The 24,964-nt window shown below is 39.0% G+C and overlaps 1 protein-coding gene across 3 annotated transcripts in view; it reads right to left on the minus strand.

Annotated features, from left to right (window-relative positions):
• CTNNA2 (catenin alpha 2) overlaps window positions 1–24,964 on the minus strand; it is a 512,527-nt gene that overhangs the window by 124,002 nt on the left and 363,561 nt on the right. For all 3 annotated transcript variants that reach the window (XM_051617316.1, XM_051617315.1, XM_051617318.1), the window contains one exon: window positions 796–876. In XM_051617316.1, coding sequence (XP_051473276.1) covers window positions 796–876 — 81 coding nt within the window. The remainder of the gene's footprint in view (window positions 1–795; window positions 877–24,964) is intronic.

A 24,964-nucleotide genomic window follows, 5' to 3' on the forward strand; every position in this document is an offset into this window, starting at 1 on the left:
TTTCAGCCTTATTACCAAACACAAGGATAAAAAGAAGATAAGATAGCCAGCCTTTATGGTTTAAACAATGCTTTACACGTATTTGTAGAATCATAGAGTAATTTGGGTTGGAAGGGACCTTTAAAGGTTATCTATTCCACCTTCCCTGCTGTGAACAGGGACATCTTCAACTAGATCAGGTTGCTCAGAGCCCTGTCCAATCTGACCTGGAATGTTTCCAGGATGGGGCATCGGCCATCTCTCTGGGGGACCTGTCATTTACTAGCCTTCTCCATATCTTCATAGGATTTATATTTAATACCCTATCTTGTAAGTTTTCTTTGAAAATATTCTGCTCATACAAACGTGTTCACATTCTGCCCATCATTCCTGTTACTTCAATGAGAGTGTTCAAATAAATACAAATAAGCACATATGGCCATGTTTTTATGACTGGGTTTGCTGGGCTGCAAAGGCAGAGAAGGTCTGTCCAATCTGCCTACCCTCCCACATATTAAGACCAAATATTAAGACCGTTGGGGGTTAACAACAGGAACATGTTCAGTCTCCCTTTCTTTTTGGCTCAGGAAAATCTGGGCCTTTGCTTAATGTCAAGTGTCATCTAGTGCCACATCTAAATAAGGACACAAATTCTTTATACCTCTACAGGTGGCAAAACCAGTCTGAAGTGGAAAAGCAATTACATCTTTGGAAGAAGAGAAGAAGTATAAAATAAAATGTAAATATAAGCAATATAAATGTAAGTATAAAACAGAAATATAAATTAAAATAAGCAGTATAAAAAGCATAGATTACCTGTCTTCGAAGGTCTCGTGTTTTCTTGGTCATCTTGTCAATAGCAATGTTTAGTGGGTCCCCCTTCTCCTTCCTTCCAGTCTGTTAAAAATGAAATTTTTCAGTTAGAGATTAACACTTCAGAAAATACACACTTTCACAAAAATTAGTACAGATTTATCAAAGTAAATCTATGCCACTCTGTTTGCTTCCATCAAGTTGTTATTTCCAATGTAAAGCTTTTAACATGTTTATGTGCGGGGGGGTATAGCAGATTATTTTAAAACAATCCTAAAATGATAAGAAGAAAGATTAAGGTGACTCACAAGAGAGTTCAGAACTTTTCCACCAATAAATTATGTGCATATATTATAGCCTATGCTCCAAAAATCTGGCAAGACCTTTCACTATAAAAATGAATATTAAGAGTTTCTAATCTCCATCCTGCCAGGCACTGGGAATGTTAAACACGCTAATAAGCAGCAACACAGCTTGAGGACAGAAGGAAAATGGTCCCTATGCCTGTAACAGGAATCATATTGGCAGACATTAGATGCACTATAAAGAAGACTTCCACTTAAAACACTTTCCTGCAGGAAGTCTCAAAGCAAAAATCCTCACAATGATTAAAAAAGGGGCAGAAAAGCTTTTTGTGGCTCATAACGAATGAAGAGAAAACTTCTTCTCTAAGGATTTGTCACATCTCTTACCACGTTGAACTCTGTTTGATAGCTTTTCATCAAGAATCAAAATGATCTTCCATTCCCTGGCACTACTCCTTCCTCCCCAGTGCTGTTTTCAAATAGTCCTATTTAGAACTTGCATATGATTAAGAGCGATTTTCTATTTCCAGCTGAGCCTAATAGCATACGTTTCTGGGACCTAGTGAGAAGTCACTTTTGGGGTGGGATGGGGATGAAACCTTCCCATAATGATCTCTCAAATGAACAGCACTGCTTCCAGCTCTCCACTGGCAAGTGGCCTGTGTTCCAGTCCTCTGCTTGAAGCATTCATTTGAGGGAACGCCTGCTTTCTATTATTGTAATTCTAATTATGATATCAGGCCAATGCATTTATGATCATTTAGATATATGCAAAACCCAGCCTAGTTTTTGGTATTTATTTAGAAATTCAACCATGAAAAGTCAATATAAATTCAATATAAAACATACATTTACCTCTTAAGCGTTTAAAAAGAATCCACTACAAATTCTGCAGTTAATAATACAAATTGACACCAGAAAATAGAGATAGAAATCATTTGCTGTGATACAAGAGGAGGCATCTGTGTAACCCAGTGATATTTTTATCTCACTTTTCTTCTGTTCATCCTTTGACTGAGTTCTTCTGGTCCTCAGCTAAAGAACTATGGCTCTTTAGCCTAAACATCGTCAGCACAAGTTTTTAGTTTTAGACATCCTGAATTCAGTCCCTGGTATTTTGCCCAAGACAGCAGCTGTCATATGTCCAAATAATCTATAGTTTTTCAGGTTGAAATCTCACAACAAAAAAGAGGTAGAGAAGTTTGATATGGGAAGACTCTTCTAACTGTTAAAATGGTACAAGAGGGACTGTCAGATGAGCTACCCTCAGCCAGATTCCTAGCTCATTAGACTACAAAGCTATATTCTAAGAAAATTTTCAATTACTCCAGCTGTGTGCTGTGTACTAGACGAACTAAGCATCCCTGGTGACATTAGTGTTCTGGGATGCTTTATTTTCACCAGTCAAATAATTAAGTTTCAGTAATTTCTGTTTAAATTCTTCGCTTCCTTCTCATTGTTTAAGCTTTAATCCATTGATTTAAAAAGACAGATAACTACACAAAGTATTGTAAGACATTTTTTGCTGGGGCAAAGACAACCTTTTTCATTTTTCATTAAAGGAATATTTTGCTAAACACTGTAAATTGCAGTAAATATTGACACAATATGAATAACCAAAGAAGCAAACACTGCTACACTTAAAGGCTACACTGGGATGGCATTTTATAGCTCTGAAACAAAACAACTATTAATGAATAGTTCTTCTTCACTGATCTCATGCAGGGCAGATGTGTCTTCTGACCACCATCAACAGGCAAGATCTAGGACTTAATGCTTGCACGCATTGAGGGGGTGAGAAAACCGTCCTGAATAGGAACTTGAGACTTCTTCCAGGGTAGTCAGCTACAGGACTCAATGGCACTGAAGGAATTAGCCATCTGATAAACTGCACTGTTGAGGAGCAAAGGCTCCTGACATTCCCTAAATGGTCATTGGAGAAAAAAAAAAAAAAAAAAAAGCAGAAATTTTGAGGTTGACTTGAAAATTTGTAATTTAGGTTCCAAGTGGAGTGTGTTGTATTGCTCAGAGGAGGAAACTATCACTGAGAGTAGGCCCATGGCAGCTTACAACTAGCACCTCTCCTAATCCTCTCCTCAAATTTACCCTGTAACTTCTTTAGTTTAGTTTTACATTACATAAAGAGTGGCCCTTAAGGTACAACCTATTGTGAAACACAACACAACTGGGAACCCTTCTGTGACCCTTAGGCCACACAACACAAACTGGCAATATCCATCTGGCCAGCTCCTTCTCCCTCCAAACTAGAGACAAGCCTCAACTCTCTTGTTTACTGAAAAAGTCCCTGCTTTCTGCAATTGCCCAAATCGTGCCCTTGCATCCTCTGAGACCCTAAATGGCCTGAACCAGTCTGTGGCTACCAGACCATGTGGACAGAGATCCAGCTGAGCTCTTCCAATGGCAATATTTTATTAACACATATGAATATGGATGAGGTCATAGAGACACTTCCTATGTTCTGCACAATTTTCACTTATCCAGGCTTTTTAAGTGTCTTTCACCTGTTAAGCTACTGCCTTTCAATCTATCAGTCTTTGGATACAAGACCCCTTCTTCACTCTATGATTTCAATGAAGGAGAAATTTGTTTAGTAAATCATATTGTTGAAAAATAAATAGCATGGCATGTGATGCTACATAGCTTCAGGCAGGTTTGTCAAACACCATCTGCTCTGTGTTGAAAATAAAAGTTTATTAAAGTTTATTTATTTAAGTCCTTAAATACTCTTATATTAATGTTGCTCTGTGATAATTTTTTTGCCTTCATTCCTAGAAGGGATAAAAAGGATTTTAGTGGTTTCTGTGTTTCCTGAAAAAAAAAACAACCATAAAGCTTGGTATTGAGCATCATAGCATTTCTCTGTTAATCTTTTTCTGCAAAGGGAAGAAAGATACTTTGGGGATGGGATAAAAAGCAAGGAAAAATTGCTGCTGGCATTGGTTTAAAAGGAGAAGGAGGAGGAATGGATGGAATTCCTTGAATGCCAAATACTGGTAGCCAGAGTTTCTGTGGTTAGAATTACATCTATTCCTGGTGCACTAAGGAGAGCTTTCCTACATATATGAATACATTAATCAGGTCTCTGATGCCTAGTGACCATTAGCAGCATTTGCATAATGGTTTTACCCAAGATATTTTCAAATGATTCCCTCAATCTGTGTTACACCCATCCTAATTTCCTTAGAACTCTTCCTTGCCTGTTTAATTTATTCTTTGTTGATCATGATGAGCTAATTTCCACAGGCTCTCAACCAGGGGCTGTGCTGTCTGAGGAATTCCCCAGGGCAGGAATTGTTGTACTGCATTTCTACCCCAGAGCTACCATCTCCCTTCCTGGATCATGCAACATAAGATCCAGCTCCCTGAATATACTTTTCAAGCCTTTTTAAGACTGATTTGCCACCTGGCATGAGAAGTTGAGTAGTTTTTCAACACATTCATGTCCATTTAGTGGAAGGAATCTAGGTATTGTTCTATTACTCCAAATGCCTACAGTCACAACCACTGTCAACAATATTACTTAAACAATAAAACAAATAGAGAATAGTTGCTTTCCTTATATTAAGCAAAGTCTGAAAATCTTCACAGTTAAAACTGCATAATACTAAGGTAAGCACTTAGTTAGACAGGGAACTTGATTTAGTTAAGAAGAGAAAGCATATAATAACAAAAAGCACTTAAGGATGGTTAGATATTTCAGCATCTGCTAGATGGGAAATGTTAAAGAGAACTGTTGTCCTTCTGCTTTAAATTGTATAATTGAGAAAGTTAGTGTTTCAATTTACTACTAGTAACTACTAGTACTACTGTACTACTGTAGTACTACTAGTACTACAACTACTAGGTTAAAACTAGGGAAAAAATTTGGAACCACTGTATTGACACATTCCTCTGTCTTCTCCGCTGCTTTAGATATAAGCCAAAACACCTGGGAAAACTCAGTCCCCTAACAAACTACATGTTGTATGTCCAAGAATTCCTCAGTGCCATTAATCGAGTGTTTGAGCCTCCAGGAGACAGGTGGAAAGATTATCTATTGATCCAAAAGCTACCAAACCTTGATATACTTCTATATTTTCATAATCCTCTAGGTAGATGGTTCCATTATTTACAGTTTATTCAGAACTTCAACATCACAATGTTTTATTAAGGCGTAAATTGCTGCTCAAAAATATATCTGTCCTAATATTTTATTTTAAATGTTGAACAACATCACTCTTTAAAAACTATGCTCTTGTTCAATGGCCCTTTTAAGTGTGATTAAGGGAAGCTTAGTACTAAGAAGAAAAACATTTTGAACACCAAAAATAAGCTGCATCAGTGTTTTTAAGCAGAAAGCTAGGTTTAAACGTACCAATACATAGTCTCCTCCTGACAGGCTAAGAAGACTAATTTTGGGTCAGGAAAAGGCTAACCTATATATTCTAGCAGAAGTGAGTAGAGACTAAATTTCACTGGAAGTTGAAGATTCTTGCTGTTAGCCAGGGAGATGGGTCGGGGACACATATTTTAGAAAATCTGTATGGTCCATCCCTGGATGAGCTGAAGAAGATGTCTTAGAAGAAATACACGTTTTAAAAAATGGAATGGTGAGTAGTGTCTTAGGGACATGGTGGGAATGGGATTACTGTTCTGTTCAGCTCAGATTTCATCCATTCTTTATGTTTTTTCCTATAAATTATTTTAGGTTTTTAGCATTAATTCTAAGTAATTAGATTCTGCAATCACCTGTTTTCCATCTCAAATTTTGCTACAGAATCACCTTTCAAGGAATGAAAATTTGTACAGTCCCTTTTCCTCTTAATAATTCCTTTTTTCCTTGAGGAAAAAAAGAAAAAAAAAAAGAAGAAAAAAAAAAGGGAGAGAATTTTGCATAAATGGGAGAATGTTGCTTAGATATCCTTTTTCTACTCAGGTCTTCTGTCCTTTGTTTATGCAGTTGCCAAGGAGGAAGGTTCAGTCACAGAGCAAGGACAAGGCAGAAAGATCCCATACTGTTTTGCCACTTTGCAATAAAACCCTGAATTACAGGCTTTCTTTGTGGCAATTCCACAATACTACTCAGCTCTAGATTGCCATTCACTAAATAACCTGCTCACAAACATATGTTATGGACAAGAAGTTCTTCTCAACAAAGTAATTGCTTTCAGCAGCCTCTAATTACCTTACAAAATTGTGACCAGATCACAGAGAGTGTAATTGGTTCCAGTGCAGCATAAATAATCACAACTATGCAGAAAACTGGGTAAGCCTCCTCTTTGCAATCCCAGATAGTAAATAAAGTCAATAAAATCTAAATGAACCATGGGCTGGACACAATTTCAGTACCTGAGGTATGAAAATCTTGTGTTTGGCCTGGATCCAAGCAAGTTTTATCTAGATCTGTACATAATTAAAACTAAATGTGCAATGAAATAAAAGAAGTATGCAAACTGAATATGTAAATGGTTGAAGATAATTCTCTACTTTATGTATGTGTTTATGCAGTCCACATCACCACAGTATCTGAATGCCTTCAAGTGGGGAACTGGTAAATTAGGGGGTCTACAGGAAAGCTGGGGAGGGGCTTTTCACCAGAGAAGGTAGAGACAGGGCAAGGGGCAATGGCTTTAAACTGAAAGAGGGGAGATTTAGGTTAGACATCAGGAAGAAATTCTTCACCATGAGGGTAGGAAGGTGCTGGAATAGGTTGCCCCTGGAAGCTGTAGAAGCCCCATCTCTGGAGGTGTTCAAGGGCAGGTTGGATGAGGCTTGTGCAGCCTGGTCTGGTGGGAGGTGTCCCTGCTCATGGCAGGGGTGTTGGAGCCTGATGATCTTTAAGGTCCTTTCCAACCATAACCGTTCTGTGATTCATTCTATGATTCATTTTAAATTAAGGGGTGTGCTGTGCCGTTTGATGAAATTCAGATCATAATGTGGCACGCAGTGCCATTCAAGAAAGCACTAATAGTTTTCACAGCAGGACCATGTAATTTCATTTTACCATCTAGAAACACTGAATCAAATCTAGTTGGTGATCCCACCACCATCTTGGGCAGGCTTTTCAGTGACTGACCACTTCTTCAGTCAAGAAATTCTTCCTAATATCCAAGCTGAGCCTCCCCTGATGCAGCTTCAGGTCAATTCCTCTGGTTCTGTCACTATCCACTGGGGGGAAGAGGCCAACACCCACCAGCCTACAATCTCCTTTCAGGTAGTTGTAGAGGGCAGTAAAGTCTCCTCTCAGCCTCCTCCAAACTAAAGAGTCCCAAATGCCTCGGCTGCTCCTAACAGGACTTGTTCTCTAGACCCTTCACCAGCTTGGTGGCTCTTTTCCAGCACGTCAATGTCCTTCTTATAGTGAGGGGTCCAGAACTGCACACAGTACTTGAGGTCTGACCTCACCAGTGCTGAGAACAGGGGCACAATCACCTCCCTACTCCTGCTGGTCACATTATTCCTGATGCAGGCCAGGATGCTGTGGGCCACCTGGGCACACTGCTGGCTCATGTTCATCTGGCTGTCCACCAGCACCCCCAGGTCCTTTTCCACCTGGCAGCTTTCTAGCCACTCTGCCCCAAGAGAGAGAGGATTTCTGCTACACCTTCAAGAAATCTCTCCAGTTCATGTGTACTGTGATCTGTATCCCTGCAAATCCAGGTGATACCAGCGTTAGTATGTAAGCGTGCTTCTGCTGCAGGGGTCTGACTAATGTCTTTGAGATCTGATGTCTCTGAAGCTTCCCCTCATTCCTCTCTGGTTTTGGGGAGAGGATGCAGTAACAACAGGTATTTGAATACTGATTTGTGAATACTTCTTTTAGTTAAAGAGCCTCTTTTCCTTTACAACACTTACTGAGAGGACTCAAAGAGGGAAACACCAGGGTTTTCAAAGAATAAACTGCCTATTTCTATTCAGCAGATGTCAGTACACAAATTGAGGCTGTTACACTTAAATGCACATAAAAAATGGAATCCTAGAGGACAGAAATGTAGATGGTGTAAGCTGTTATAAAACCATCAGCTTCACTGATTCACACTAATTTACACCAGCTGAGAATCCTCCCACTCATCAGTTAAGTGAAATCTTGCAGATGCCTCCATTTAGGAGGTCAGAAATGTTTACTCCAGAATTTGAAATTATTCTAATTTCTTCATAGACATCCACTTGCAAAGGGTCCACTACAAACTCCTCTTTTAACAACCAACTGCTCTCCAGCTGTAAATTGCAATCTGCTTTTAAATTGCTTCTCTTAATCTAAAATAACTGGAGGAAGAGGAGATACTACACATTTTTCCCCTTCAGATATGGAAGCCCATAGTGAAGGACTATGTAAATAAAAGGTGCTAAAATTTACCTTATTTAATACAAGCTCTAGAAAAAAAAATCTATTATCATAAGCATAATAATTGTTACTATGTAATTAAATAGTTATTGATAAAACATTCTGTCATGTTTTCTCTTCAAATTTAATCTAATAACAAGTTTATACCAGGCAACTAAGATAAGAGGAGCAGCAGACAAGTCCAGGGCATCTTATATCATGAAATGAACAATACCACATGCATCTAAACTCAGAAAATCTATTAAGTAAATATTTGTCACATTTCTGTAACAGATTAGTGGAAATACTTGTTAGAATTCTTAAGGGAAGTGATACTGATGTCAGGTATGATCACTGGCCTCAGTTTTATGTTTGATTCACTAGAAAGCACTTCTACCCAGTTGAGTTTTAGATTAACGGTTGTATTATGAGTTACAGGGATGACTTACTGAACTAAATGCAGAACTTCCTGAGACATCTCATCATGCCTTGAAAACATCTTCTTAGTGTTTTTCAGGAGTTTCTCTTGGAAAATTGAAGAACCACATAATTGCATGCAAAGACCTTTTTTTGTTTGTTTATATATTTAAGGAAAAGGCTAAATTTGATGACAGTATTGGACTACAACCTTGGCTTCTGTAGTATGGACCTTTTGCATCTTTTTAAAGCAAAAGAGCATTTTAAACAAAGACACATGAAGTGACCACTGGAAGTGCATCAAAGAGCTCACAACATTTACAGGTAGTAAATGCACATTTCTAATGAACATACGGGAGTTCTGACTATGCCATTCTATTTAGATCATTCAATCATAGAATGGTTTGGGTTGGAAGGGACATTAAAAACCATGGAGTTCTATTGTAGTACCCATTTGTATGTTCCCCGTGAGGGTTTGTTAGTACCAGTCATATGTAGTTAGCACTGATAAAAAATAACACCAGTTTCAAAGCCCTCCTGTTGAATAATATCTGGAACTGTTTGCTTACCCCATCTCTCCTGAAAAAGAGGCAGCCATGTGTGTTCTCTTCCTTACACTCAGGCCAAATAGGAAGTTGCCAAATACTTAAAGCAGTGGCATAAACTGCACTGGCACACAAATGTCTTGATTGGGGTGTGTGTGTGTGTGTGTGTGTGTGCCATGGACCCAGCTGAATTGGGAGTGCTTGACATCAGATGGAGAAGGCAGCCTTGTTGTCCCTGTTGCTGGGTCCATAAGGCTAAATCTAAAATCATAGAATCAGAGACTGGTTTGGGTTGGAAGGGACCTTCAAGATCATCTAGATCCAACCCCCCTGCCATGGGCATGGACACCTCCCACTAGACCCAGTTGCTCAGAGCCCCTTGTAACCTGCCCTTTAACACTTCCAGGGATGGGGCAGCCACAGCTTCTCTGGGCAAACTGGGCCAGTGTCTCACCACCCTCACAATAAATGAGTTCTTCCTAACATCTAATCTAATATCTAATCTAAATCGCTTCCAGTTTAAAGCCATTACCCCTTGTCCTCTCACCACAAGTCTTGTAAAAATCCCTCCCCAGCTTTCCTGGAGCCCCTTCAGGCACTGGAAGGCCACTATAAGGTCTCCCCAGAGCCTCCTCTTCTCCAGGCTGAACAGCCCCAACTCTCTCAGCCTGTCTTCACAGGTGATGTGCTTGTTGTTAATGGCATAGAAACAGGTATTATACAGCCTTAGAGTTCAAAACCTCCAAATCTCTCCTGTCTGCAAGAAGCACAGAATTGTCTTGACTGTGCTTGTAGTTCTTTGATTACCAAATATCACTGAAAAATAGGATTCCAAATAGTTGGTTGCATCTGTCACTATCTAATACATCTTTACAAGATGTGTACCTAGTATTACATCTGCATGTGTTTCTTTTAATTACATCACACTTATATTCCTTGCATGATCCACAAGGCACTGAGGCCCAATTTATTTCCTATCAAAAATGCCTTCATCAGCTGAAAGCCAATGCAAAGTGAAAAGAAACTCAGCATACTTATGCCTAAGTATTTATTTATCTTGCCAATACTCCCCAGACCACCCAGGTGGTTTTCTTTGGTGTTTCTGGCTTTCTTTTTACCCTACAACCTGTTCTGGACACTTCTGAACACAGTCTACCATGACACAATATTTGAAATATTTTTGGTTGTTGTTCCTTGCAGGCAGCGAAACCACTGCTGCTTTCCAGCTCTGATGCCCTACTTGGCAGTGTCCTGTGCAGCCCACACAAGATCAGTTCATGTGTGAAACTTTCCAAGGACAGTGATGCGTGTCTGGCAACAAGGCAGTTCAGCCTGGTGCATCTCCAGTGAAAACCCCACCTGCAAGCAAACAATGTGCCTCGGGTTTAATTGGACACACACTGTACCTTTAGCTACCATTTTTAATTAAATGGAGATAAAGGAAAGCCTGGGAAGGAAAATAACTCAGTCCTTTTTACAATAATTAATTGGTCATTTCAAGTACTCCCTTTTTGTGCCCTCATGTTCCTTTGAAGGACAACATAATCATGAGGTGTTAGTGATTAATTTAAAAAATAAACCAAATCAAACCCCAACCAACCAAAAAAAGCCACCACAAAACAAAATAACTATTTAAACTCCAACCAGACATTCAAAAGAATGAAAAAGCAAAGGAACAGCTCCTTCTTTTTTTTACAGAGCAAAGCCACAGTCTATTCCTGCCAGCACCTCAGATCAATGTGCTAAGTGATAGCCATTCAAATGACTTGTCAGTTTAATCAGAGGCAGTGAAACACAATTACAGGGCATTAGTGTAAAAGCCAGCACAAAATAACAGATCGTCCACGTGGGATATCTAAAGCAAAAGGATGTTGAAAATTACTCTGTGACATTCTCATCAACAGTCTTTTGACAGAAAAAAAAAAAAAATTTCCTTTGTAAATGCCATTACAAACTAATTAGGCATAAAATAGTGCTTTAAATCTATAAACTGATTGGAGTCCTTATTTCTCCTTGCAGATATCAGAATTTCTTTTGGCTTTTGTTCTGTTCATAGACTAAAATTAAATGCATAAAGACCTTAACTGAAATGATAACTGGTGCACTCACAAAGCCTTCCTGTGCTTCCTCTCAAGTCAGCAGGAGTTTTACCGTTATTTCCACTGAGTGACTGGAACATTCCCTTTTCACGGATACTCTGAATTTCCACTGAATAGAAGTTGTATTTTTGGAATCATCAAAGAGATGGCTTGGATTAAGTGGATGAAATGGGAGCAGGGAAAGGAAGGGCCTCCTCTTTCTCCCCCTGAAGGCAGGGATCCAAGACTGGTGGATTCAAAAGGACTTCCTGGGGTGGGCTCTGCTGCCTGGAGTCCCTCTGCCCTTTCACCCCAAGCTGAACTGCAGCTCAGTTTCAGTGGGACAGGTATAAATCCACACCTAGTTCAGAGGTATAAAGGAAATAAGCAGTCATGAACCCTCACAACAGGGAATCTGAGGCCTCTCATTTCCTGGGTACTCACTAGTTAAAAAAAAACACAAAAGGAGAATAACCTCTATGTGATTTAGATACAGAGGAACCTCACTTAGTCTTTTAAAAAAAATAATTATCAATACATGCTTCAAGGACAGAGCATGAGCTGGAAAAAGCCACCTTCTTCCAGCTCTAACTTGCTTTTTAAGACCTAGAAGACATGGGGGCTCAGGCTGTACTCAGCCCATTAACACCCTGGATTGAGGTGACTTCACTTTCTTCAGTATTCCCAATGTGCAGCCCAGGTCCTGGTACCCCTGTGGTAAAAAAAAAATCTCTTAAAATGTCCACGTTGTAATTCCAAGCTCATAGACTCTGAGGTCTTTAATTGGATTTGGCCCTTTATCTTCTATATTCATGAGACAGTAATTAATTTGACCATCCCTGCCTGCTCCACAGGGTAATTGAATGAATAGCTGTGCAGATCCACATAAATGCCTCCCAAAGAGTTATGACTATGTATGGGAAATATAACAAGTTAACTCTGCTATGTTGCTAATTATGGCATTGAAACTGGTAAGGAAGGTGCCACTGGATATTTTCACACCTAATGGCAATGGAAGAAAGTATATGAATATGCAACATAAAACCCACAGCCTTTTAAAAGAAGAGAGAAAGCTAATCCTAACTTTCATATTTCCTTAATACACCATCTTCTGTCACAAGTAAAATTCCCAAAATATTGAAAAAGGGGTTAAAAGCAAGATAGTTCTTTTGGTAGATTGCCACAAAGACTCCTTGTAGCAAATGAAGTGTAAAAAAAATTAAAGGATGTTAAACGAAATCATAGCAGACTGAAACCTGTGGTTCCAGTGCAAGACCTGAAATAAATTTGAAACATGCTAATTGGCACCACCTTCATTCTAGCGTTCATAAATGTAACTGAACAAGCCTTCAAAGGTGCCAAAGGGAGACTGGCTGTCCTAAGAACATTAAAATGTGCTTGGATTTGGTATGTCAGCTCCCAAGTTATTTATATCCCACTAAATTATTTAGATGCTTTTGAAAATTCCTTCAACGAGACAAGTGTGCACGTTTCCAAAAAAGGGTTGAGAGTCTGTGGAATTTAAACTCCCAAACTATTCTGGATATGCCTGTGTTATCAACTAGCATTGGCTTTGGAGGTAAACTACTGATCTGGAGTTGTACTGAGTTATTCACTGCAGGAGATTTTCATATTTTCTACCAAGACAAATGTGTAGTCTCCAAGTCTTGGTACAAATGATGCACTATCAAAAGTTATTCACAGACATCTGCAGCTGCTTAGAATACCTTTACATGACATATGGATATAGAAACTAATTGGAAGTGGTAAAAGTGCCACTGACCTCAACATCTGTTATTCTTCTTACCTCCTAAATAACTTAAACTTTGATACTCCATATTAATCCTGTTTTTAATATCTAAGGATATTGACTATTTTTAATAGTGTTATTCTAATAATTCACTTACTTGGCTCGGCAGGGACTTCAATAACAATTTCAGTAGTAACATGACATGGCATTCCACACTTCCTATTTATTACTCATATGCAACATAATTTCATTGGTATTACCTACAAAATTATAATTTAATTTAAAAAATCCTCTAAAAAGTGGTGATTTCAATAAATCAGGAAAACCTGTAGAGATTGTGTATGTCACACATGGTGACGACGTATATCAACAAAATGGCAACTGAATCCACAGCCTACGGGAACTAGACTCTACTTCCAATTCCCTGTCCACTTCTGGCTCTAATAGACCATATTTAGTGAAGTTTTCTTTAGCATGGCAATTAGCTTTCAGGGTGAGTCAATTCCATGATGATGAAATGCCTAAAGAAATTTTTAAAAACTAAACCAAAGCCCGGCAGGAGAAGCCCTGCAGCTTTCCACACCACATGATGCTTTTCACTTCAAAACGACTAAGTAAATTACCAAGAAAAAGTTACTGAGAATAAAATGGGCTGCACTGTGTTAAGTAATTACTTCTGAAGTGTGAAACGGGTAGGAAGTATCTCATCTTAAAGTAGTGCCATGATGCATATTACCTCTCTCGTATAACGTGAACACTTTTTTTTTTTTGCTTTTGCTTTTTCCCCCCCCCCTTTATCTTGCAGGAGAAAACACAGGAATGAAAACTTTCTAATGATCTTTTATGTGGGAGAAAAAGTGTAAAGACTCAACCTGTGAAACTAAGCTGGGCTCTGCTATTTGTACCACACTCCTGTTTCTGGAAGCATCTTCTAGAATTTCAGGAGCTCTCAGAAAATCCCCAGTAAATTAGAAATATATTTAATATAATACATACATTTTAGATATAAATCTATGTATAAAGCATATATATATAATGGTCCTCATTTAAAGAAAGCATGATGGAGAAGTGATCTCCTACATTAAAGACCAGCATTTTTGGGAGTGTTAAGGATGCACCCCAGATAAGGTCTGATTTGTGAAACAATAAGGAACATAGCTTGCCTTTAAATATGACTTGCAAGTATGTCACAACACACACCCATTCTGTTCCTCAGTCTTGAAAAGCAGCAGTAAAAGAAGGCACTTATGTAGAAAAGTTATGATCACAGCATGGGTTAGGAAAACACCCTTATGATGCTCTTAGGAGAACAGAGGGGATTCTTGCAATTAATTAGTACCTAGATGCATAACTGGCTATTTCAACAGGAACAGGATCTTTTTTTTTTTTTACTTTTTTATTATTATTTTTAGATTTTATTTTCTGGCAACTGTTATTAAAAGTTGCAGGGATTGAGGAGAAGAAAGAGGAAAATCTCACAAGACTCAAAAAAGAGCTTTCTTTAAGACAAAAGGTGACAGAAATTGGCAGTAATGAATTGTGTATACTAGTTGGCTAAAATACTGCTGCCCATTTAAGGGCTCATTACACATACATTAAAATATTTATGCAGAGTTCGTGTGAAATTCAGTCCTAGATCAAAAACAAGAGGTAGCAAAGATAAAGTAAGAGAGTTACTAGTCTGGGTTTAAAATCTGACAAGCACGATTTAAAGAGGATATTTTCCTTAACAACCCCTTTCAACAAAATGCAATACAGGCTTTTGTTGTCCTTTGTTCATGTATGTAAAAGATTAATTCTCAAAAGATCAGAAAGGGTTATTTTGACAGATTAAATATCACATGGATATCAGAATTACACTCTGCAGGGGCATGACTTCTGAACACACACAGAGCCATGCAGTGACCCGCACAGGAGAAAGAGCAAAAGTGTCTCTACAAAGTGTAAACTCATTTTGGCTTCTGTCCTGAAACTATCTGTGAGGTTTAACCTTCAGAAGAACTTCACATAACACAGATGGGTTGACTGGGTTTGGCCACAGGAAAGCATTTAACAAGTCAGTGTTGCAAAGCACTCTGTAACGACGCAGAACAAGCCTCTAAATATATCAAGCGAGCTCCTCTCTGCTGAAATATGTGTGTTAATGGCTTGTTCCTTCCAGGAGGAAGAAAGGATAGACCACAATAATTTCAACTCAGGGCTTTGAAATGATGTTTTATACTTTCACGTTTTTAATACTTTAGCATCCATTGAATTTAATCATGCAATAATTTAATGTTCTAAACTTTATTTCACAAAGTTGTATGCTTTCAAATGCCATAACTGTAAGGTGGGGTTGGTGTGCACTCAGAGGTAAGCAATGGCCAGTGCCAAGTGATCTTTGGAAGCTCCCCCATCATGTACGAAAATTAGGCAAAGTCAACACTACTACAGCAGGGTGATCATTCTGGCCCTCGTGTTACAACCAGTGATGGTTGTAGCCCTGATGTGCATGGAGAAGACAGTGGGTGGACAACCTCAAACCCATGACCATGTCAGATGAGGTACTTATAAACATTTCTGGTGAGCCTCCTTTACTAATACCATATATTACTGCAAACCAAAAAGAACTCTGTTTATCAAACTAATACTTCATGGGCTTCTCTTTAGAGAATATTTTTTAATTATTTCTAAATTGCCTTAAATGCTCAACTGTGTACACACATTGACAGATATTTGTATATTCAAGGATGAAAATTGATTTCTTAGATACTTTCCATCTATCACCTAATATAGCTAAATAGCAGGGATTTGGGGTAAGAGTGCTTTTAAAAAGAATAATAATACAGGTAGCAGAACGACTGCCTGTGCCAGTGCTCACTTTGACTGATGAACTCCAGAGCAGTTACTACAACAAATAGCATCTCCTCGTAAAATTCTCTGCTTCTATCAGTCTGTTCTCCAAAAACATATTTTTTGTCATCAGAAACAAACTGCAACAACATGCAAAGGGAATGAGCTGTTGACTCAGAAATCTATTGCCAGTAATCCACACACCTTCAAATTTTGTCAAGACAAAAAGAAAGCTGTACAATACTTATTTGTGCATTTGTGTGTGTAATGTTTGTATCATTCAAATCCACTATATTTTACCTTTTTACAATCAAAATAAATTAAAAAAAATGCAAAATAACCATGATTTCTTGACTGGCATGTTTAATATTTTCAATACTAAGAAGGAAAATGCCCCCAATTAGGCATTATGTTAAATACCTTATTTCAGCTGCCACTTGTTTTTTTTATGTCCAAATTGGCTCAAATTGCAGAACCACACAATTCAGAAAAATATATTAGCATTACAGCTGCTTGCTCAGCTAGAATTCCCCAGTTTTATCCATGCATGGTATTGTACAATCCTCAATTATATGATCAGATCTTAATTTTTCCACAGGAACTCTGCTAATGTGCACAGGATAGATGAGCCTCATTTGTTGCTCAGCTGTTTATATTGCTAAAATATGTTGTTTGCCAAATTAACAAGGATGAATGTAGTAGTCTGAAAATGTTGCTGGGTATTTCAACAATTTATTATATTAAAACTGAAACCACAATTTAGCTGTGAGAAAATACTATTTACATAGTATTTAAGAGGGTAGGCACAGGAGAACAACTTTTTCTGTTGAATTTCAGAGAGAGTGTTCCTATCAGCAAAATTATATTGTTCAAGTTGGCATGAACACAGGATTTCCAAGGAATGTGCAGTGATCACGTCTGCTCAGACCTGTCTGTACTTCAGAACATAAGGAAGCTCCCAAGGAATGATGGGGAGGGAGCTGAGCTGTCCTGACATGGGAGTGAATGATATCAGGAAAGTATTTAAAACTCATTAAATTATGAAATCAATTCAGTATTAGGTCTAAGTGTCTGCAGAGAAATGCTGTGGAAAAGCAGAAACTAGTATGAAAAAATATGTTCTTCTGAATACAGAATATGACAGAAGGTTTTGCTTTGGTATCCTCATGACGTGAGTTAAATTGACTTTTGAATCATATAAACTTAATTGCTTTTGATGTCACTTCTGCTATTTTTTTCTTATAAGAAAAGACAAACATTATTATACTTGGCTACTTTTGTAAACCTTCAATCTAGTGCTTCAAATGTGACCGTTATACTTCCCTTCAGAAATAAATCCTAATAACCTAAATGGATTTATATCAACCTATAATTCAGCATGTTTATGAATATAGACTGATTTTCAGTTTTTTTGGACTAGAATTCATGATCACATCTAATCTGCTGTGCCTGACAGTAAGTTTGACGGTGAGTGGAAAAGCTCACTGACTTCAGAGGTCACTGAATGAGATCACAAACTATTGTATAAAGCACAGTTATCAGTAACAATAAAATAAAATAAATATACAGTAGCAAGAATAACAGACAAATGCTCCTGTTGCCTTTTGAGTTGCTCTGCACCACATGGATTTTATAGGCTATATTATTTCCCAGGTGACACATTGAAATCAATACAGACACTCAGAGCAATTGGAGATTTTTTTACCCCACAAGTATTTTAGGAATTTCAAGGTTCAGATTTTGAAGTTGGCTGCCCCATCCCTGGAAGTGTCCAGGTTGGATGGAGTTTGAGCTACCTGATCCAGTGAGAGGTGTCCCTGCCTATGCAGGGGGGTTGGACCAGATGACCTTTAAAGGCCCCTTCTCACACAAACTTCTCTAATTCATGAGGCTTTTGGTATGTACTTTTGTGACAGGTTTTTTGTTTGTTGATTGGTTTGTTTTTTCCTAATAAAAATAATTACAATTAATCAAGTTCTGCTCTGTCATACTGGAATGAGAACTAACCCACTAGTCTAAGGAACAAAATGTGGATTTCTAAAAAGGTCCCAGGTTTCTTCTCTGTGTTCTTCCATGCTACAAGGAGTATTTGTTTAGTGGCTGTGATGAGAGTGTCGAGCTCTGCAAGATCCTGGTTGTGCTCTGCTGGGAAATGCTGCCCAACAGAAGTAGGATCAATGAATTGAGTAGTTCAATGAACTGAAATGAGAGTTTGGGCACCTATTATGTCTCTCACCAGTAAACAAGAGGTATCTCTCCACATAAACTGTCACTTTGTGATTCCTGTGCAGATACACACCGTAAAAGTTACCAGTTTTTAAAGTCAGGCTTTGTATTTAATTGAACACTCTAAAATCAGTCTTTAGACACAATAATCTTTTTAAAAGAATGCACTGAAAATGAGCAGAGCTGTTTACTGCTTCATAAACAGAGGGTGAAATACTCTGTTTTCTAAATATAATCTGCAAATATTTATTTTAAAAAGCCAATAACCTAAACATTCTTCTACCCAAGTCTTTTTTAAAATATCAATTACTATAGCATCAGAGAGCATTCATGCAGCTAAATGATGCTTGAAACAGCTCACTATGATAAATGTTCTATGACCACAACAGAGTATCTATAGAATATTTTCCATCTGATCCACTTGTAGGACTTGCAAGCCAGTGGAAAGGGATTAAGCTCCTCTACTGATTCCTAGAACACACATTATAAATAGACCAGGAAAAATTAATTAAATTTTGATATTTAATATACTTCCAAAATTATTTTCTGAGTACCCTTGTGCAGTGGCTCCCCTCTTTATAGCCCTTACAGATAGCATTATCATAAAGATATCATAAAGGTTCCATGTAAACATCAGAAAAAACTTCTTTCCTGTGAGAGTGACAGAGCCCTGGAACAGGCTGCACTGAGAGGTTGTGGAGTCTCCTTCTCTGGAGACATTCCAAACCCACCTGGACACATTCCTGTATGATTTGCTCTGTGGGATCCTGCTCTGGCAGGGGAGTTGGACTAGATGATCTTTCCAGGTCCCTTCCAACCCCTAAGATTCTGTGGAAGATATGATCCCTATACATAATAAGGACAGTTTGGAGAGTTAAAAACAGTAATACAGACTGTAAAACCAAGAGTGCTGCATAAAACATACAAGCTTAAAAAAACCCCAACCTTTTATTGGTGTTACGATTCTTTGTCTTTTGGCTTTATGTCTTAAGCAACTGTTTCAAATATTTCTATGCATGTCCATCAATTAGAACTCTCTTTTATTAGAAGAAGGTTAAGAGAAATTGGCATGAAACGAAGACAAGGGAATTTAGAGAAAACTTAAATATTTGGAGATACAGAAACAGAAGAGTTAGCTACAGTAACAACAAAACATAAATAATATTTGCAATCTTAATTATCCTCCTACTCTCTGATATCATCAGACCCCTTCCAATGTTCTAGGGCAGTAACCACCTACACCCTCTAAATTACTCCAGTGAAGCCTGCAAATGCTATCGAACACTTATTTTCTGTTACACAAACATATGCAAATGCTTATCCATATGTATAAGCACACAGACACAGCTCCAGAATAAACCTCAAATCCTTCCAGCAAGGTCATTATCCATAGACTCTCAGCTCCCATCCCAAAGAGCCTAATTGAGATGTCCATTACAGTGAGTGGGAAAGGGCAGGGTGAAGGCAGATCAGGAATAATAATATTGTCATAGAAGCTAGTTTCAGGCATGATAGCTTGATGGTTTAGTCATTTGTCTCTTCAGTTCCTAGATTCTTATGTCTGTTCTACTTTTGCTTGCCCACATCAAAACTATGATTCAAGGCTTTCTCCTGTTAGTGCCATTTCAATTGTTTATTGTTTAATTTCTCTCCACAGAAACAATCCCAAATTGACTGCCTAACCAGTGCTATGAGTAATTTGTCTTACAAAAGAATTAAAATTCTCTTCATGGTCCTTTTCATAAGTTCATTTTCCCCTTTCCATATTTGCACTAAGCTGGGTTTTGTCTGTGAGACAATATTCTGTAGAATGCCTACATGTGCTTAAGAACCTGCCTCAGTTCCACAACAGTGTGCTTCTGTTCCCTGAGAGGAGATGCTAACATGGCTCACTATGCTTTCTTATGCCTCCTCACTCACCCAAGTCATTCTCTTTCACCCATAAAATAGTTTCTGGACTTGAGACGTGCCAACACGTAAAGAGCTCAGAAGGCTTCGATGGAGACAGCTCCTGGTTTGTTGAGCCCCACTGCCATAAATGCAGTTCCTCAAAATACCTCAGTTAAAACCTCTCCTCTGCCTCATTGCTTCCATTTCTTTCCTTCAGTGCTGCCTCACATTTTTTGGACCAACTGACTCTTCAGCCTCTCCTGCTTGCACTGGGTAAAGACAATGGCTTATTTTGAACGGTGAGTTTGAATGTTGTTCAGCGACTGCTATGACTGCCCTCACTGACAGAGAGGAACATCAAATAAATCTGGGAAGGGAGCAAAAAATAGATGGGAACACCTTCCAAACCTAGGAAAATATTACTTAAAAATTCTATATATTCTATTTTTTTTAGCGATTAATATTCCAGCTACTTGCATTTGTGTAAACATAACAGAAATAACTGAAGCACAAAAGGTTGCAAACGAAACAAAATAATAGCATCAGATATCTGAGAAACCATTATCACACTTGAGAAACATAATCAAATTCAAGCGTATGGGACTTTCCTGGAAATTTCCCACACACTTCTTTAAGACATCTGTTCAAAGCAGAAATGTAGGGTAAATTTCTAGAGAGGGAAAAAAAAAGAAAAAAACCTCCCAAACCTGTATCTTGCTGATTTCCCCTATGGATTACACAGTTTAGAGCAGTTTCTTTGGGGCATTCTGTGACCTTTTCCGCTTGTATGAATTTCTCCCAGGCTCCGGAGCTCTGACAAAGAAGCCCTGAATCAGCTCTATGAAGCTTTTCCATAAGGAACAGAATTGGGCTTTTAGCCTGGCTTGCTGTGTCCACAGACACAGCCCCATGTTTAACTCATTTGTCCCACTTAGATGGAGTGCTTGTCTACAAAGGGACATCCCCCACCACCCACGAGAGCCTGATGCTGACTGCACCAGGAACAAATTCCATTTCTCTGCTGATATAAGGACAGCATATTGCACTGATCAAAACTGCATTAAACACTGTCACATTTACAAACAGAGGCAAGAATTTAAATGTCATTTTTCATTTCCACTATTAGACTTCTTCACTATTACTGTCCTTTTTTTTTTTTTTTCCCTTTGCTTATTCCAAAGCTTCCGAGTATCTTTATGCTCCAAATTATTAAGCAACATAACAAAGTAGCAGCAAATTGGCATTTTGTTTTCTACATATGCTAAGCAGGTCAAACTGTATCACCCATATGCTGTATTCCTCTCTGTTGTGAGTAAACTCAATTAATACAGTCTTTGTATCTCTGTAAGAGAGAGTGGAATTCATAGAATCAGAGAATGGTTTGGGTTGGAAGGGACCTTAAAGATAATTTAGACCCAACCCCCTACATGGGCAGGGACACCTCCCACCAGACCAGGTTGCTCCAAGCCCCATCCAACCTGCCCTTCAACACTGCCAGGGATGGGGCAGCCACAGCTTCTCTGGGCAGCCTGGGCCAGTGTCTCACCACCCTCACAGCAAAGAATTTCTTCCTAATGTCTCACCTAAATTTCCCCTCCTCCAGTTTTGATCCATTCCCCTTGTCCTCTCACTACAAGCCCTTGTAGAGGGTCCCTCCCCAGAATTGTTTCAGCAGACCTTGAGGTATCTGCACCTGTTCATATATCAGCCACATTGGGCACATTTTTCTCCTAAGGTTACAAACATTCAATCACTACAGATGTACATCCATACAACTTTTGCCTCCAAAATTAAACTGCTTCTCCCAGTTCTAACAAATTTCTGCAACTTTCTCACGGTATCAATGCCTGTAAATTTATGGGGCTTTTCCTGCCTTTGTTCAATATTGCATTTCTCCATATCAATAACTTTCTGCTTTAAATCCTTCTGAATCAATTCTGCCTCTGTTTTCTCTCTCCTCTCATTACTCACAATCTGGATCTCACAAATTGGCAGCCCCTATTATCCTGCCTTTACAGCCAGCTGTAATTTCTGACTCTCCATTTATAAGCTGTGCTTGAACCCAGCTCCTCCCAAAAATCCAAGGAGCTTTGACCAGCTTGGGCTCATTCAGGCCATATGTAAGTCTGAGATACACAGGAGAGGAGAAAGGGTTACAAGAACTGCCAGTGATTCCTGCCTTTACCTTGCTGATTTACAGGTGTTTTCATTGAATTATAGAGTGGTTTGAGTTGGAAGGGACCTTAAAGATTATCCAGTTCCAACCCCCTGCATGGGCAGGGACACCTCCCACTAGACTAGGTTGCTCAGAGCCCCATCCAGCCTGGCCTTGAACACTTCCAGGGATGGGGATTCCACAACATTCCTGGCCCAATGTCTCACCACCCACACAGGAAGAAATTTCCTCTTCATGTCCAATCTAAATCTCTCCTCGAGTTTTAAGCCTTTGCCCCTTGTCCTCTTGCTACCAGCCCTTGTCCCAAGTCCCTTCCCAGCTTTCCTGGAGCCCCTTGAGGCACTGGAAGGTGCTCTAAGGTCTCCCTGGAGCTTTCTCTCCTCCATGCTGAACAGCCCCATCTCTCCCAGCCTGTTTCCAGACAGAGCTGCTGCAGCTATCGGATCATCTTTGTGGCCTCCTCTGGACTCTCTCCAGGAGCTCCATGTCCTTCTTATGCTGGGGACTCCAGAACTGGACACGGTCCAGTTCCAGATCCCAGATTCCATTTTGGGCAGAAACAGCAGCATCTCTGGGGCTGTCTGATCTGGGAACAAAAATATGGGGCACAGAAAAGGGAGCTTAGAGAAAGTATTGAGAGAGGAACATGTGAGCCATAAGGGAGGGAGTTCATGCCCAAAATATACATTAACCTGCAGGGTAAAATGCTCCTTTTGGAGGTGGTGGTAGCAAAGCTTTCCTCACGTCTGTGACACAGGTAGGTCCAAGCAAACAAAATACAATGCAGAGATTTGCTCCTTTATCTTCAGTCCTTCAATGACTGTGAGCAGAAGAAGTGATATAATAATAAATATAATAAATACTCAACTGCCATCCAGGAGCTGCTCTACCTCCCTTTCTTAGGCCAGTCAAGCAAGACATGGTGCAACATGAAACACACACCACATTACCTCCTTCTTGGAACTGCCTCTGGGATCTGCCTATGGATCTGCTCCTGCAGCTGCTTCTGCAGGGATGATGCTCAGGTGCAGAAAAAGTACCATCTCAAACCTGCGTGGCCACCAGCATGTGGCCACCTCCTGCTGCAACCCCCAAAGCAAAGCAGTAGGATGGGATCATGCCCTAAAGGAGGGAGTAGCAGCAAGATTAAAAGAGAAGAAAATCACAATTATTAAGATAGATGATAGATTTTGAAAATAACATAAAAATATATAAAAAAACAACCCCTAAATGTTTAATAAGGTACATAAGAATTGAAGCTGCTCTGAGGGATATTTTTTATTGTAGAGACCATTTAAAAACTGTAACATGATTCAGTGAAATACTTCTAGAGACATTTTAAGCTTCTGATATTAAAAGTATTGAGCAGATTATCTCAGAGTCCACCTGATGCCAGCCCTTTACAGATCCCATGCTGTAAAAGTATGTCTAGAAGACAGCAGGACTTATCTGGTCTACCAAGGGCTCACAGGATGGGGTGTGTGAGTGCCTGTGTGTTGGCACGTCAGCAAAGTAGCCTCTGTGTGACAGGTTACAGTGAGACAAAACCTGAGATAAAAAGAAAAGAATGAGAAATACAAAAGAATAAGCAGGTCTGGACAAGCTGTTCTCCTTTCTTTAGATGCCTCATTAAAGTATTGAGATCTCATAGGCATGAAAACCAAATCACTATGTGGGGATGAGCTGAGCACAATGAGTCTTAGGCAACAAGCTACAGAAGAAAAGGGTTGGAAGCACAGGGTGCCAGTTTATGCTTTCTGAAACACAAATTCTTTGCTTCAGCACAGGATTCCTGTGTGGTGTTTGTCATGTTAGTTTAGCCTGTCTAAATTCTCTATCTATTTATAAGCAGGAATATTTCATACAGATATTTTGAAGATAAACGAGGCAAAGAAAAATATTGGAAGTGCAAAAATACTATTGCACTGGAAGCTACAGAAATCCTATAGATAGCTGGAAGTGTCTAGAGTATTGGACAGGTGTCAAATGAACTGAAAGTAATAACACAATATATTATTCCCCATGAGCCAAAGTTTCATGGAAATGCAGTTCAGATAACAAAAAATCATATAAGTTTGTCATTTACTGCGTGTGGGTCTGTGAATAACCATCCCCACAAACCAAAACAAAACTCTGTGAGGATATTCCCAGAAGAATAATACTACTAAAGAAAACTACAGCAGCTTTATTTCAACTCAGGAAACCAAAGCTGTAAAAGAGTCTCCTAGTCAAATATATTCTGCATATATGATGGTAACTCACTAACTGGGATGACACTGAAGTGTTTCAGTATAAGGCAGGCAAACAGAGATGCAACTTAATGGATATAATATTATTAATATAATGTAACATAATATATTCCAGGAATCACTGAAACAGTTAATGCCTTTGATAGCCCTCGGGGGCATAGCTGTCCAGCTCCAAGAATTTTTACACATAATGTTGGTAATCAGTAATTCAGATGTCATGTCACAGAATCACAGAATCTTAGGGGTTGGAAAGGACCTCAAAAGATTACCCAGCCCAACCCCCCTGCCAGAGCAGGATCACCCAGAGCACATCACACAGGAACGTGTCCAGGTGGGTTTGGAATGTCTCCAGAGAAGGAGACTCCACAACCTCTCTGGGC

The sequence above is a fragment of the Apus apus genome, chromosome 4 (assembly GCF_020740795.1).
Source record: "Apus apus isolate bApuApu2 chromosome 4, bApuApu2.pri.cur, whole genome shotgun sequence".
Lineage (NCBI taxonomy): Eukaryota > Metazoa > Chordata > Aves > Apodiformes > Apodidae > Apus > Apus apus.